Here is a 12,736-nt window from a genome sequence, read left to right on the forward strand (position 1 = left end):
AAGAAGTTACGTGATTCATGATAGTTTATTTATTGACATACAAAATTATTCACATTTCCACCATGAGTAAAATCAGTCACTTCGGCGCAGGGAATGATCCATCGCTAAGGTTCTTCTCCTGTGGAGTTCAGAGAAGATACTTCAGTTTGGTGGTTGACACATTTTTCAGAGCTTGAAGCATGGAGAAACATACCCTTAAAATACCCCGCAGGTCCACCAAGTCCTTCAGAACAGTGTTGCATAGATCCATCTGTTCCTTCAGGGAGACCAACTGGTCTTGGAGGTCTTCAAGTAGCTGTGCTGACCAAAACAAGGATGAGTTGACTTTTTGGTAAAAGTTAAGTCACCCTACTAACCAGAGACCGATAGAAGTTAAAACCTCTTAATTCAGTAAAGCACATGACCATAAATAAGGTTAACTACATTTGTCTGGATACCTTCATTTTACTACCTCTAATTATAAGTACTTTTTGAAGATTAAAGTCCCATTGCTGACCTGTGTGTTTGAAGAGTCTGTCCCATCATTTTGGGTAGCTGGAGCCTTCATATCTACAATAAAAACACATTTTATTTGTCACATGTGCCGAATACAACAGGTGTAGACCTTACAGTGAAATGCTTACTTAAAAGGCCCTTAACCTACAATGCAGTTAAGAAAATACCTAAAACAATAAAATAATGAAAGAGCAGCAGTAAAATAATAGCGAGGCTATATACAGGGGGTACCGGTGTCGAGGGAATATGTACACGTAGGTAGAGTTATTAAAAAGTGACTATGCATAGATGAGTAGCAGCAGTGTAAAAGAGGGGGGGGGGGGTGCAAATAGTCTAGGCAGCCATTTGATTAGGTGTTCAGGAGTCTTATGGCTTGGGGGTAGAAGCTGTTTAGAAGCCTCTTGGACCTATACTTGGCACTCCGGTACTGCTTGCCGTGCAGTAGCAGAGAGAACAGTCTATGACTAGGGTGACTGGAGTCTGACAATTTTTAGGGCCTTCCTCTGACACCACCTGATATAGAGGTCCTGGATGGCAGGAAGCTTGGCCCCAGTGATGTACTGGGTCATACACACTACCCTCTGTAGTGCCTTGTGGTTCGAGGCCGAGTAGTTGCCATACCAGGCAGTGATGCAACCAGTCAGGATGCTCTCGATGGTGTAGCTGTAGAACCTTTTGAGGATCTGAGGACCCATGCCAAATCTTTTCAGTCTCCTGAGGGGGAATAGGTTTTGTCATACCCTTTTCACGACTGTCTTGGTGTGCTTGGACCATGTTAGTTTGTTGGTGATGTGGACACCAAGGAACTTGAAGCTCTCAACCTGCTCCACTACAGCCCTGTCGATGAAAATGGGGGCGTGCTCGGTCCTCCTTTTCCTGTAGTCCACAATCATCTCCTTTGTCTTGGTCACATTGAGGGAGAGGTTGTTGTCCTTGCGCCACACAGTCAGATCTCGGACCTCCTCCCTATAAGCGGTCTCATCGTTGTCGTGATCAGGCCTACCGCTGTTGTGTCATCGACAAACTTGGTGTTGGAGTCCTGCCTGGCCATGCAGTCATGAGTGAACAGGGAGAACAGGGGGGACTGAGTGCGCACCCCTGAGGGGCCCCAGTGTTGAGGATCAGCGTGGCGGATGGGTTGTTACCTACCCTTACCAGCTGGGTGTAGCCCGTCAGGAAGTCCAGGATCCAGTTGCAGAGGGAGGTGTTTATTTCCAGTGTCCTTAGCTTAGGGATGAGCTTTGAGGGCACTATGGTGTTGAACGCTGAGCTGTAGTCAATGAATAGCATTCTCACATAGGTGTTCCTTTTGTCCAGGTGTGAAAGGACATTGTTGAGTGCAATAGAGATTGCATCATCTGTGGATCTGTTGTAGCGGTACGCAAATTGGAGTGGGTCTAGGGTTTCTGGGATAATGGTGATGATGTGAGCCATGACCAGCCTTTCAAAGCACGTCATGGCTACAGACGTGAGTGCTGCGGGTCAGTAGTCATTTAGGCAGGTTACCTTAGTCCCTGTGCCCAAAAACACTATGGTGGTCTGCTTGAAATATGTTGGTATTACATACTCAGACAGGGAGAGATTGAAAAATGTCAGTAAAGACACTTGCCAGTTGGTCAGCGCATCCTCGGAGTACATGTCCTGGTAAATGTTGACCTGTTTAAAGGTCTTACTCACGTCACCTGCAGAGAGCGTGATCCCACAGTCGTCCGGAAACAGCTGATGTGCTCATGCATGTTTGTGTTACTTGCCTCGAAGCGAGCATAGAAGTTATTTAGCTTGTCTGGTAGGCTCGTGTCACTGGGCAGCTCTCGGCTGTGCTTCCTTTTGTAGTCTGTAATAGTTAGCAAGCCTTGCCACATCCAACGAATGTCGGAGCCGGTGTAGTACGATTCGATCTTAGTCCTGTATTGACGCTTTGCCTGTTTGATGGTTCGGAGGGCATAGCGGGATTTCTTATAAGCTTCCGTGTTAGAGTCCCGCTCCTTGAAAGCGGCAGCTCTACCCTTTAGCTCAGTGCGGATGTTGCCTGTAATCCATGGCTTCTGGTTGGTGTATGCACGTACAGTCACTGTGGGGACGACGTCGTCGATGCACTTATTGTTGAAGCCAGGGACTGATGTGGTGTACTCCTCAATGCCATCGGAAGAACCCCAGAACATATTCAAGTCTGTGCTAGTAAAACAGTCCTGTAGTTTAGCATCTGCTTCATCTGATCACTGGTGCTTCCTGCTTTAATTTTAGCTTGTAAGCAGGAATCAGGAGGATAGAATTATGGTCAGATTTCCAAATGGAGGGCGAGAGAGAGCTTTGTACACGTCTCTGTGTGTGGAGTAAAGGTGGTCTAGAGATTTTTCCCTCTGGTTGCACATTTAACATGCTGATAGAAATTAGGTAAAACTGATTTAAGTTTCCCTACATTAAAGTCCCCGGCCAATAGGAACACCGCCTCTGGATGAGCATTTTTCTGTTTTCTTATGGCGGTATACAGCTCATTGAGTGTGGTCTTAGTGCCAGCGTCAGTCTGTGATGGTATGTAGACAGCTATGAAAAATACAGATGAAAACTCTAGGTAGATCGAGTATGTCATGATAAGCTGTAGACCACACAATCTCAGGTGAGCAAAACCTTGAGACTTCCCTAGATATCGTGCACAATAGAAATGGCATTACAATTAAACAACCACTAATGAACAGATATATAGGCATTTGTGTAGTATGTTACCTGGAACCGACGCCATTTTTGTTTCCCTAGAAAATCACCTGCTCTGTACTCTTGTGGGTTACACATGTGATATAGTTTTACTAATTGGTAATTGATTGAAGGCATGGTACAAGTTGAATAACTGAAGGTATCCTTGTTCATTTGATGTAATGGGCATGTACTATTTTGTTATTAGTTTGGATCAATATCACTTGTTATGCAAATTACAAAGCACATTTTGACCTTGTTTATACTAATTTAACTGGAATTTTATAAACGTTTTGCGAAGCTGTGTGCTTTCACTTTAAGGAAATGTGTGTCATTGTTTTGAGGGCGTTACCCGGGAAGACAGTCAATGTTATTTCATCAGCCGACACAGCATGTAGCACCAACACTTTCTATGAATACCCTTTTAAAGTTTATTTCTTACTTCATGATATTAAGACGCGTTTATAAATCTAGCGACCCGAGACCGAAGAACTAGGTGCAAAGAACTGAAGACAAAAATGATGCGCTTGTCACCGCAGTCTGTCATAAATGGACCATCTGCCCGGTGTGATGCAAGACTGCAAGGTAGGTCCATGATGTCACCATTCAAACTCAAACGGCAAGGTTCTACAATTAAAATAAATTCTAAGTTGAATAGAGGTCCTGATTGTCCATATGAGAAGCTAATAGTTGTTAGCTAGATATATAATTCTCATGGTTTCAAGTGCACGTGTTAGGGCTCCCGAGAGGCGCAGCAGTCTAAGGCACTACATATCAGTGCAAGAGGCGTCACTACAGTCCCTGGTTCGAATCCAGCCTGAATCACACCCGGCCGTGATTGGGAGTCCCATAGGGCGGCGCACAATTGGACCAGCGTCGTCCGGGTTTGGCCGAGGTAGGCAGTCATTAAAAATAAGAATTTGTTCTTAACTTACTTGTCTAGTTAAATAAAGGTTACATATTTAAAAAAAATGTATTCTGCAATAACATGTCTCAAACTAAATAAATCTTAGGCTTTTTGTCAAATGCTTTGCATTAGTCACGTTCTGTTGTGGGGGAGATTGTTGAATGTCTACTCGTGATGACATGCGATCATACATCAATCAATGTAAGCTGTTTGCATAAGACCATTCATTGCTAATGGTTTGCTTTTGAAGTGTAGATGGTGCAGAAGTCCTGAATTCAACAGTGAATGCTCTAAAGGATGGGCAAGTTGTGGCTGTGCCAACGGACACAATATATGGGCTGGCTTGCTTGGCTCAAAATTCCAATGCCATCAAAAAGGTGTATGACATCAAAGGACGTAATGGTCAGAAACCGCTGGCTATTTGTGTTGGAGAAATCAAAGACATTTACAAGTAAGCGTGCATTGATGGTGTTCGTATCATTGTTCTTGTGGCTCAATGTCTTGCAACATGCCTAACTCACACTATAGGGCTGAGCTGGACTGCCTGGCCTTGTTACGCATCTAACGTAGTTGCAAAAATCTACCTTGCTGGAAAGGACAAAATGAAAATATCGGTGCCAGCACAGTACGGTTTGCATCAGCCCTATAATGTGAATCAGGCAATATTGAAGCCTAGCCTCAATGTTGTTTTTTACCCTTGTGGTGGCAGGTACTGTAAGGTGTCAGTCAAGAAAGAGCTGATAGGGGACCTGTTGCCTGGCCCTGTCACTCTGGTTCTGGAACGAGCTGAAGTACTCAACACTGACCTCAATCCCTTCACTCCGGTTAGACTTCCATAGACACGGACCATTACACAGACACGGACCATTCACTGCCCCTAAAAGATGACAAATTATACTATAATTCATAAACCACTCAATTTGAAAATGTGTGTTGCTTTTCTGCATGCTAGATTTTGGACTGGGATTTAGTAAGTTATTTATTACATGTATTGGGCTGTTGGTGATGATGTGTTTACCTTTTACTTCCAGTTAGTAGGAGTGCGCATCCCGGACCAGGCCTTCATGAGACGCCTCTGCCAGATGTGTCGGGAACCTCTTGCCCTCACCAGTGCCAACATCAGCTCACACTCCAGCACTGTGGCTGTACATGTATGTTGAGACAACCCACCATGTGTGAGAACTGTTTTTATTCCATGAACTGGAGTGGAGGTGGGACTACATCATCTACAACTAACCAAGGTTTATCAGTGCATAATTTTTCACTGATACTTAAAAGGACTTTGGCAAAATAGTACTTATACAGGGATTTTCTCTACAGGAGTTCCAGGATCTGTGGCCTCAGCTAGCAGCAGTTGTGGTGGATTGCAGGCCAATAGAAGACAAGAGTCGGTTGGGGTCAACAGTGGTCGACCTGTCGGTGTTCGGCAAATACCGCATCATCAGACCTGGCTGGTGAGTATTGATACTGGCCTGCTCAGCAGATTACAGGCCACCGACTGTAATACATTTCAATCAAGCTAGTTATGTTCAGGTAATTCCATTTAGTTAATTTATCCAAGTTAAAAGTACATGAGCACATTTTGTGAGTAGTAGTTTAAACATACAGTATAGTGAAAATGACCTGTGGAAGTGATAACCCCCCCTGCTCTTTTCTGTTCTTTCAGTGCCTTCTCTTCCACCGTTCATGTGCTAGAGCACAAATATGGACTGTCAGAAGACACGGGATGAGTGAGGTTTGCCCCCTTCAAATTCATACCACATGCTGAAATGTACAACCAGCAAGAACCTGTACTTACCGTGGCCCAAATACAACTCTGAATGATGGCAATGCCTGCAACGCTGAGGCGAGTGATGATATCAAAATCACTCATCTTTCTAAAGGAAGGACTGTCCTTTTGCACATTGCATGCTATTGTGGAACGCTCTGGGTTTCCTGTGAAACTTAAGGGATTTGTTTTTGTCTTTCTGGGTTATTAGCTGTCCAAGCGTTGTTGTTTCTATGGGAAAACCCTGGGCACTTAACTCAGTCTTTGCTTTACAAATGTACTTTATTGTGTGGTAACTAGGTTGTTTTACTTAAGCATGCTTACACCCAACAGAAGACCCCACTCTTGCCTCCTTTCTAGTGGGTCAAAATGGCAGACTTGGCACAGAGTAACGGCTGGCGTTCTACCCTGTTACTGTCATTTATTTTAGTTATGACTAGGTTAAGCAAAGATACTATTTAATTGTAATAACTCGTGTCCATTTCATGCATTTCAAAATCAAGTCCTGTGGTTTTTATGAACTGATCTTTGGGTTTCAGGGATGTGAACATTGTGTAAATGCATTTTATTTTCATGGAGAATTTATTTAACCAATTTCAGACTGTAAAGCTGCATTTACACAGGCACCCCAATTCTGATATTTTTTTCACTAATTGGTCTTTTGACCAATCAGATCAGCTCTGAAAAATATCTGATGAGAAAAGATCTGATGTGATTGGTCAGACCAATTGGTGGGGGGGGGAAATATCAGGATTGGGCTGCGTGTGTAAACGCAGCCTATGAGCTGTGATCTAGTGTATTATTGCTCAACGGTTGTGAGTACCTGATTACTGGTTTGTATAATAGACCAATGAGCGTATGTTGTTGACAATAAATGGCATGCATTATGCAGATCATGATGGCTGTGTTGGTTTTCTCTCCTCGCCTGTAGTACTGGGTGAATATCAGTGTGGTGGATGAACTACTGCAGAAGCTCCTGTCCACAGAACACTCTCAATGACTTTTTTATGGTAAGTGTCTTCTCACATGTTGGGAATGTAGATGGTCAGTATTCAGCAATGCATATACATTAAGGAGTTAGCCTAGCGGTTAAGAGCGTTGGGTCAGTAACCTGCCCTTGAGCAAGGCAGTTAACCCCCAAATAAACTGCCCCCCCCGGGCGCCAAGGACGTGGATGTCGATTAAGGCAGCCCCCCGGTACACCTCTAATTCAGAGGGGTTGGATTAAATGTGGAAGATGCAATTTGGTTGAATGCTTTTAGTTGTGCAACTGAGTTGGTATTCCCTTCACTAATAGTTTCTGCTAGTTTGTTAGAGAATGACTAACAGTGACTGAGTGGACTGCCAAGCTGGATCAGGTGACTCAGTTAACACGCAATGGCTCACACAACATTGCAGCTCTAAGTATTTTTTTTTCTTCTCACAGAATGGATAGTCTTTGTTTTAAAGATAAGTCAGAGGGCTTTTTATTCCTAAAATATCTCTTTCATTTTTAGTAATGGACAGCAAGATTTTAGTAAGGTACAAATAGGTCATACACACTGCATTTATCGTTCATATTCCAGTACCCAGCCTGACCTGACTATACATTTACATTGCCTGCACACGAGAGTGACTGTTTATTTCTATAAAAAGTTATTATTAGAATTATTTTAACGGACAATGTCCCAACTGTAATGTTGAATGAATCTGAAAAACTTGTTTTCAACAGATTGCATTTATTAAAACTGGTAGTTGTGCTCGACTTGGTTGTTTTCTGTCTTTAGATAAAAGGAAACTGCTGTGGACATGGCATTTCCCCTTGGCTGAATTGGTCTGGCTGCAATCACATGCTCCGATACCCCCAACATCTCTGTGGAGCCCTCAGACTCTCCCTGGTGCACTGACATTAAACCATTTGGTCAACCATGCCGTTTTCCCTTACACATTGGTTTGACTCCGGGCTGAAGTTTCCCTAGGTACCGATCTAGGATCAGCTCCCCCACATCTTAACCATTAGTGGGGGAAATGTAAAACTGACCCTCGATCAGTGCCTAGGGGCAACTTCACCCTACATCTTTGAGCTCCACATCCTTGTTAAGCCACACAGGAAATACCCCTTTACTTGGCAATGACCACACTTGCTTTGAGTGAAGAGAAAAGGCTAGACTTAATGAAGAGAAAATATAATCGTACAGTTCCACTAGCCCTCTCTCTCTCTCTCCTGTCCTTTATTCTCTCATACTTTCGAAGAAAGAGATGGCTTGTGGATGAAAGTCAAATCCTAGATATGTCACCTGGTCTATTTTATTGGTATTATCATTTTCAAACTTAAAAGGATTGTGCAGAAAGAAAAGTCATGCCAGGGTGCATTGTATCAAACAGATGGTTACATTGGGCAGTGGTTTGTCAAAGTAGGACAGAGTGTACTGTGTACAGTATATTAGACTATTGATGTGTCCATCCATGCTTGTAGCGAGGATGGGGGTTGTCTGGAGGTTATCAGGAGGCAAGATCCAGGGCAGAGATATGGCAAGCAGGACGGGGAGCTTTCTGTTGCACATAAGAGTCAACTGTAGAATATACCACATAATGAAATTTTGCCCCCCAAAAAAGTTAAAACAAGGATTTCTCTGTTCTCCTTTTTTTTCTCCAGTCCAATTCCCACGCACTTGTCTCACACATTCATAAACCTCTACAGTCACTCATGCTTTTTCTCTCTCTTTCACACACACAGTGCCAGTTCACATGAGCCATGTCTCTTTCTCCTTGTTGAACTGCTCTGCCCACCTCCTGGTGAGCTCCAGGTAGTGCTCAGGTTGGTGTGGCTGGTAATCCAAATACAGCCTGGTCACCGTCTTTTTTGGCACAGCCATCTCAATCTGCGTGCCCTCGTGCCACTCGTTGAACGACGTTATCGTGACGATCTCGGGCCGCACGTTCAGCGCCGCCTGCAAGGCCGTCTCGTAGTAGCGGCCGTTGACGCGGTTGCGCGTGTTGTGGTTGTTCCACGGTCTGACCGCGGTGTCGATGTAGCCCGGCCCGGCGCTAGGTATAAATAACAGGTTGTTACCGTCACAGAACGCCTTGACCGCCTTCCAGTTCTGGTGGGATGAACCAAAAGAGAACCCGTTGGAGGCGAAGTACGTGTACATGCCATCGAAACCACCGGCAAGAATGTCATGCTTGTGGCGCTCCTCCACGATGAGGGCGATGAAGACACTGTCATACGGCGTGCCGCGCAGGCTGTGGGAGCCCGTGGGGTGGAGCAGGTCGGACCAGTTCTCGGGCGGCGTCAGATACGAGTCATAAATGTAGAACAGAGGCAGGATATTCCCCATGCTAGAGGTGAACTTGTAGAAGGCTCCGTGGTCCCCGTACCTTCAAACACAAATAAATGTACAAGATATTATTGATACAGATTTTGATATTTGCATGGAAGGAGAAATAACTTAGAAGTATCCTAATAAGATATGAAGCACATTGTAGAGTTCTTTACATGTAATCTAGCATTCAGGAGACAGCAGAGGGAGCACGGCCCCAGCCAAATCAACGGGGCCACAGTGGAGAAGGTTAAAAGCTTCAAGTTCCTCGGCATACACATCACTGTGTGGTGAAGAAGGTGCAACAGTGTCTCTTTTAAACCTCAGGAGGCTGAATAAATTCGACTTCGTCCCTAAGACCCTCACAAACTTTTACAGATGGACCATTGAGAGCATCCTGTCAGGCTGTATCACCGCCTGGTACGACAACTGCACCATCCGCAACCGCAGGACTCTCCAGAGGGTGGTGCGGTCAGCCCAACGCATCACCGTAGCCACACTGCCTGCCCTTCAGGACATCTACAGCACCCGATGTCACAGGAAGACCAAGAAGATCAAAGCTGGGACCGAGAGACTGCAACTGTTGGACTAATGATTACACCCTATATCAGCTAGATGCAGGCAAGGTGGTCACTTTGATTACAAATGTGTGTCTCGACCTGTGTGCACCTACGTTGTAAACTTTTATTCATAGGCTAGGTTGTAGCAACCTCATGATGCGTTTAGGGAAAATTTGAGTATCATGTAGTAGCTAAACCTGTCGCTGTTACATTGAACTGGGTGAATGGAATATGAATGACAGTCATCCAATATGCTGTAATAGAAATAAGGCCATGCTCTTTAAAAAATTTGATGTATAGACGCCACTGGTCTGTACATCCCATCGTGTGTGTGTGTGTATACACACACATACACAGTGCCTTCGGAAAGTATTCAGACACCTTTTTTTCACATTTTGTTAGGTTACAACCTTATTCTAAAATTGATTAAATTGTTTTTTCCCCATCAATCTACACACAATACCCCATAATCAGAAAGTAAAAACTGTTTTTTAAACATTTTTGCAAATTCATTAAGCATGAAACTATCACATTTACATAAGTATTCAGCCCCTTACCTCAGTACTTTGTTAAAGCACCTTTGGCAGCGTTCGAGTCTTCTTGGGTTTGACGCTACAAGCTTGGCACACCTGTATTTGGGTAGTTTCTCCCATTCTTCTCTGCAGATCCTCTCGAGCTCTGTCAGGTTGGATGGGGAGTGTTGCTGCACAGCTATTTTCAGGTCTCTCCAGAGAAGTTTGATCGGGTTCATGGCTGGGCCACTCAAGGATATACACTTGTCCCGAAGCCACTCCTGCGTTGTCCAGATGGAAGGTGAACCTTTGCCCCAGTCTGAGATCCTGAACTCTCTGGAGCAGGTTTTCATCAAGGATCTCTCTGTATTTTGCTCTGTTCGTCTTTCCCTCGATTCTGACTAGTCTCCCAGTCCCTGCCGCTGAAAAACATCCCCACAGCATGATGCTGCCACCACCATGCTTCACCGTAGGGATGGTGCCAGGTTTCCTCGGGACGTGACGCTTGGCATTCAGGCCAAAGAGTTCAATCTTGGTTTCATCAGACCACAGAATCTTGTTCTCCTGGTCTGAGAGTCTTTAGGTGGCTTTTGGCAAATTACAAGCGGTCTGTCATGTGCCTTTTACTGAGGAGTGGCTTCCGTCTGGCCACTCTACCATAAAGGTCTGATTGGTGGAGTGCTGCAGAGATGGTTGTCCTTCTGTAAGGTTCTCCCATCTCCACAGAGGAACTCTAGAGCTCTGTCAGAGTGACCATTGGGTTCTTGGTCACCTCCCTGACCAAGGCCCTTCTCACCCGATTGCTCAGTTTGGCTGGGATGGCCAGCTCTAGGAAGAGTCTTAGTGGTTACAAACTTCTTCCATTTAAGAATGATGGAGGCCACTGTGTTTTAGGGGACATTCAATGCTGCAGAAATGTTTTGGTACCCTTCCCCAGATCTGTGCCTCGACACAATCCTGTCTCGGAGCTCTACGGACAGTTCCTTTGACCTCATGGCTTGTTTTTTGCTCTGACATGCACTGTCAACTGTGGGACCTTTTATATAGAAGGATGTGTGCCTTTCCAAATCATATCCAATCTATTGAATTTACCACAGGTGGACTCCTTTTAAGTTGTACAAACATCTCAAGGATGATCAATGGAAAAAGGATGCACCTGACCTCAATTTCTTTTATCATAACAAAGGGTCTGAATACTTATGTAAATAAGGTATTTCTGTTTTTAATATTTAATACATTTGCAAAAATGTCAACCTGTTTTCGCTTTGTCATTATGGGGTATTGTGTTGAGATTGCTGAGGATTTGTTTGAAATTTCATCCATTTTAGAATAAGTCTAATGTAACAGTGGAAAAAGTCAAGGAGTGTGAATACTTTCCTAAGGCACTGGTGTGTGTGTGTGTGTGTGTGTGTGTGTGTGTGTGTGTGTGTGTGTGTGTGTGTGTGTGTGTGTGTGTGTGTGTGTGTGTGTGTGTGTGTGTGTGTGTGTGTGTGTGTGTGTGTGTGTGTGTGTGTGTGTGTGTGTGTGTGTGTGTACAGTTGATGTCGGAAGTTTACATACACTTAGGTTGTCATTACACTCGTTTTTCAACCACTCCACATATTTCTTGTTAACAAACTATAGTTTTGGCAAGTTGGTTAGGACATCTACTTTGTGCATGACATGAGTAATTTTTTCAACAATTGTTTACAGACAGATTATTTCACTTATAATTTGCTGTATCACAATTCTAGTGGGTCAGAAGTTTACATACACTAAGTTGACTGTGCCTTTAAACAGCTTGGAAAATTGCAGAAAATGATTTCATGGCTTTAGAAGCTTCTGATAGGCTAATTGACATCAATCGAGTCAATTGGAGGTGTATCTGTGGATGTATTTCAAGGCCTACCTTCGAACTCAGTACTTGACATCATGGGAAAATCTAAAGAAATCAGCCAAGACATCAGAAAAAAAGTTGTAGACCTCCACAAGTCTGGTTCATCCTTTGGAGCAATTTCCAAACGCCTGAAGGTACCACGTTCATCTGTACAAACAATAGTACGCAAGTATAAACACCATGGGACCACGCAGCCGTCTTACCGCTCAGGAAGGAGACGCGTTCTGTTTCCTAAAGATGAACTTTGGTGTGAAAAGTGCAAATCAATCCCAGAACAGCAGCAAAGGACCTTGTGAAGATGCTGGAGGAAACAGGTACAAAAGTATCTATATCCACAGTAAAACTAGTCCTATATCAACAAAACCTGAAAGTTTGCTCAGCAAGGAAGAAGCCACTGCTCCAAAACCACCATAAAAAAGCAAAGAATACGGTTTGCAACTGCACATGGGGACAAAGATGGGACTTTTTGGAGAAATGTCCTCTGGTCTGATGAAACAAAAATAGATCTGTTTGGCCATAATGACCATCGTTATGTTTAGAGGAAAAAGGGGGAGGCTTGCAAGCCGAAGAACATCATCCCAACCGTGAAGCACTTCACAACAATCATGTTGTGTGGGTGCTTTGC

At 44.1% G+C, this 12,736-nt stretch overlaps 2 protein-coding genes and 1 long non-coding RNA gene across 6 annotated transcripts in view; 1 reads left to right on the top strand and 2 right to left on the bottom strand.

The window, feature by feature from the left end:
- Positions 1 to 14: 14 nt before the first annotated feature.
- On the bottom strand, positions 15 to 3,296 carry LOC139573898 (uncharacterized). The gene is made up of 4 exons (XR_011674671.1): positions 3,220 to 3,296; positions 497 to 549; positions 194 to 295; positions 15 to 118 (listed from the first exon to the last, which is right to left on the bottom strand). It is a non-coding gene; the product is annotated as an uncharacterized lncRNA (long non-coding RNA).
- A 242-nt stretch (positions 3,297 to 3,538) lies between these two features.
- Positions 3,539 to 6,760, top strand: LOC139573897 (threonylcarbamoyl-AMP synthase-like). Of its 4 annotated transcripts, none has more exons than XM_071397859.1 (6): positions 3,539 to 3,771; positions 4,349 to 4,544; positions 4,803 to 4,917; positions 5,125 to 5,244; positions 5,414 to 5,547; positions 5,760 to 6,760. In XM_071397859.1, exons 1-6 carry the CDS (start codon positions 3,705 to 3,707, stop codon positions 5,821 to 5,823), a joined length of 696 nt encoding a protein of 231 aa, XP_071253960.1. In that variant the 5' UTR covers positions 3,539 to 3,704; the 3' UTR covers positions 5,824 to 6,760. The 4 variants fall into 4 exon arrangements, 2 of the variants coding, with proteins under 2 accessions (XP_071253960.1, XP_071253959.1); XR_011674669.1 differs by lacking the exon at positions 3,539 to 3,771 and adding an exon at positions 3,780 to 4,081 and having other exon boundaries at positions 5,125 to 5,268; XM_071397858.1 differs by lacking the exon at positions 3,539 to 3,771 and adding an exon at positions 3,780 to 4,081.
- Positions 6,761 to 8,122: 1,362 nt separating this feature from the next.
- LOC139573896 (glycoprotein endo-alpha-1,2-mannosidase-like protein) overlaps positions 8,123 to 12,736 on the bottom strand; it is a 29,760-nt gene continuing 25,146 nt past the window's right edge. The window contains exon 4 of the mRNA XM_071397857.1: positions 8,123 to 9,221. Coding sequence (XP_071253958.1) covers positions 8,585 to 9,221 — 637 coding nt within the window. The 3' untranslated portion in view covers positions 8,123 to 8,584. The remainder of the gene's footprint in view (positions 9,222 to 12,736) is intronic.

The sequence above is a fragment of the Salvelinus alpinus genome, chromosome 4, assembly GCF_045679555.1.
Source record: "Salvelinus alpinus chromosome 4, SLU_Salpinus.1, whole genome shotgun sequence".
Classification (NCBI taxonomy): domain Eukaryota; kingdom Metazoa; phylum Chordata; class Actinopteri; order Salmoniformes; family Salmonidae; genus Salvelinus; species Salvelinus alpinus.

What these genes read in the sequence shown, in the direction of transcription:
- LOC139573897 (XM_071397858.1), top strand. Translation starts at nt 3,901, where the DNA reads ATGGTTTCAAGTGCACGTGTTAGGGCTCCCGAGAGGCGCAGCAGTCTA. An exon ending in GTCGTCCGGGTTTGGCCGAG is followed by an intron (nt 4,082 to 4,348) that starts GTAGGCAGTCAT and finishes TTTGAAGTGTAG; the next exon opens with ATGGTGCAGAAGTCCTGAAT. An exon ending in GAAATCAAAGACATTTACAA is followed by an intron (nt 4,545 to 4,802) that starts GTAAGCGTGCAT and finishes TTGTGGTGGCAG; the next exon opens with GTACTGTAAGGTGTCAGTCA.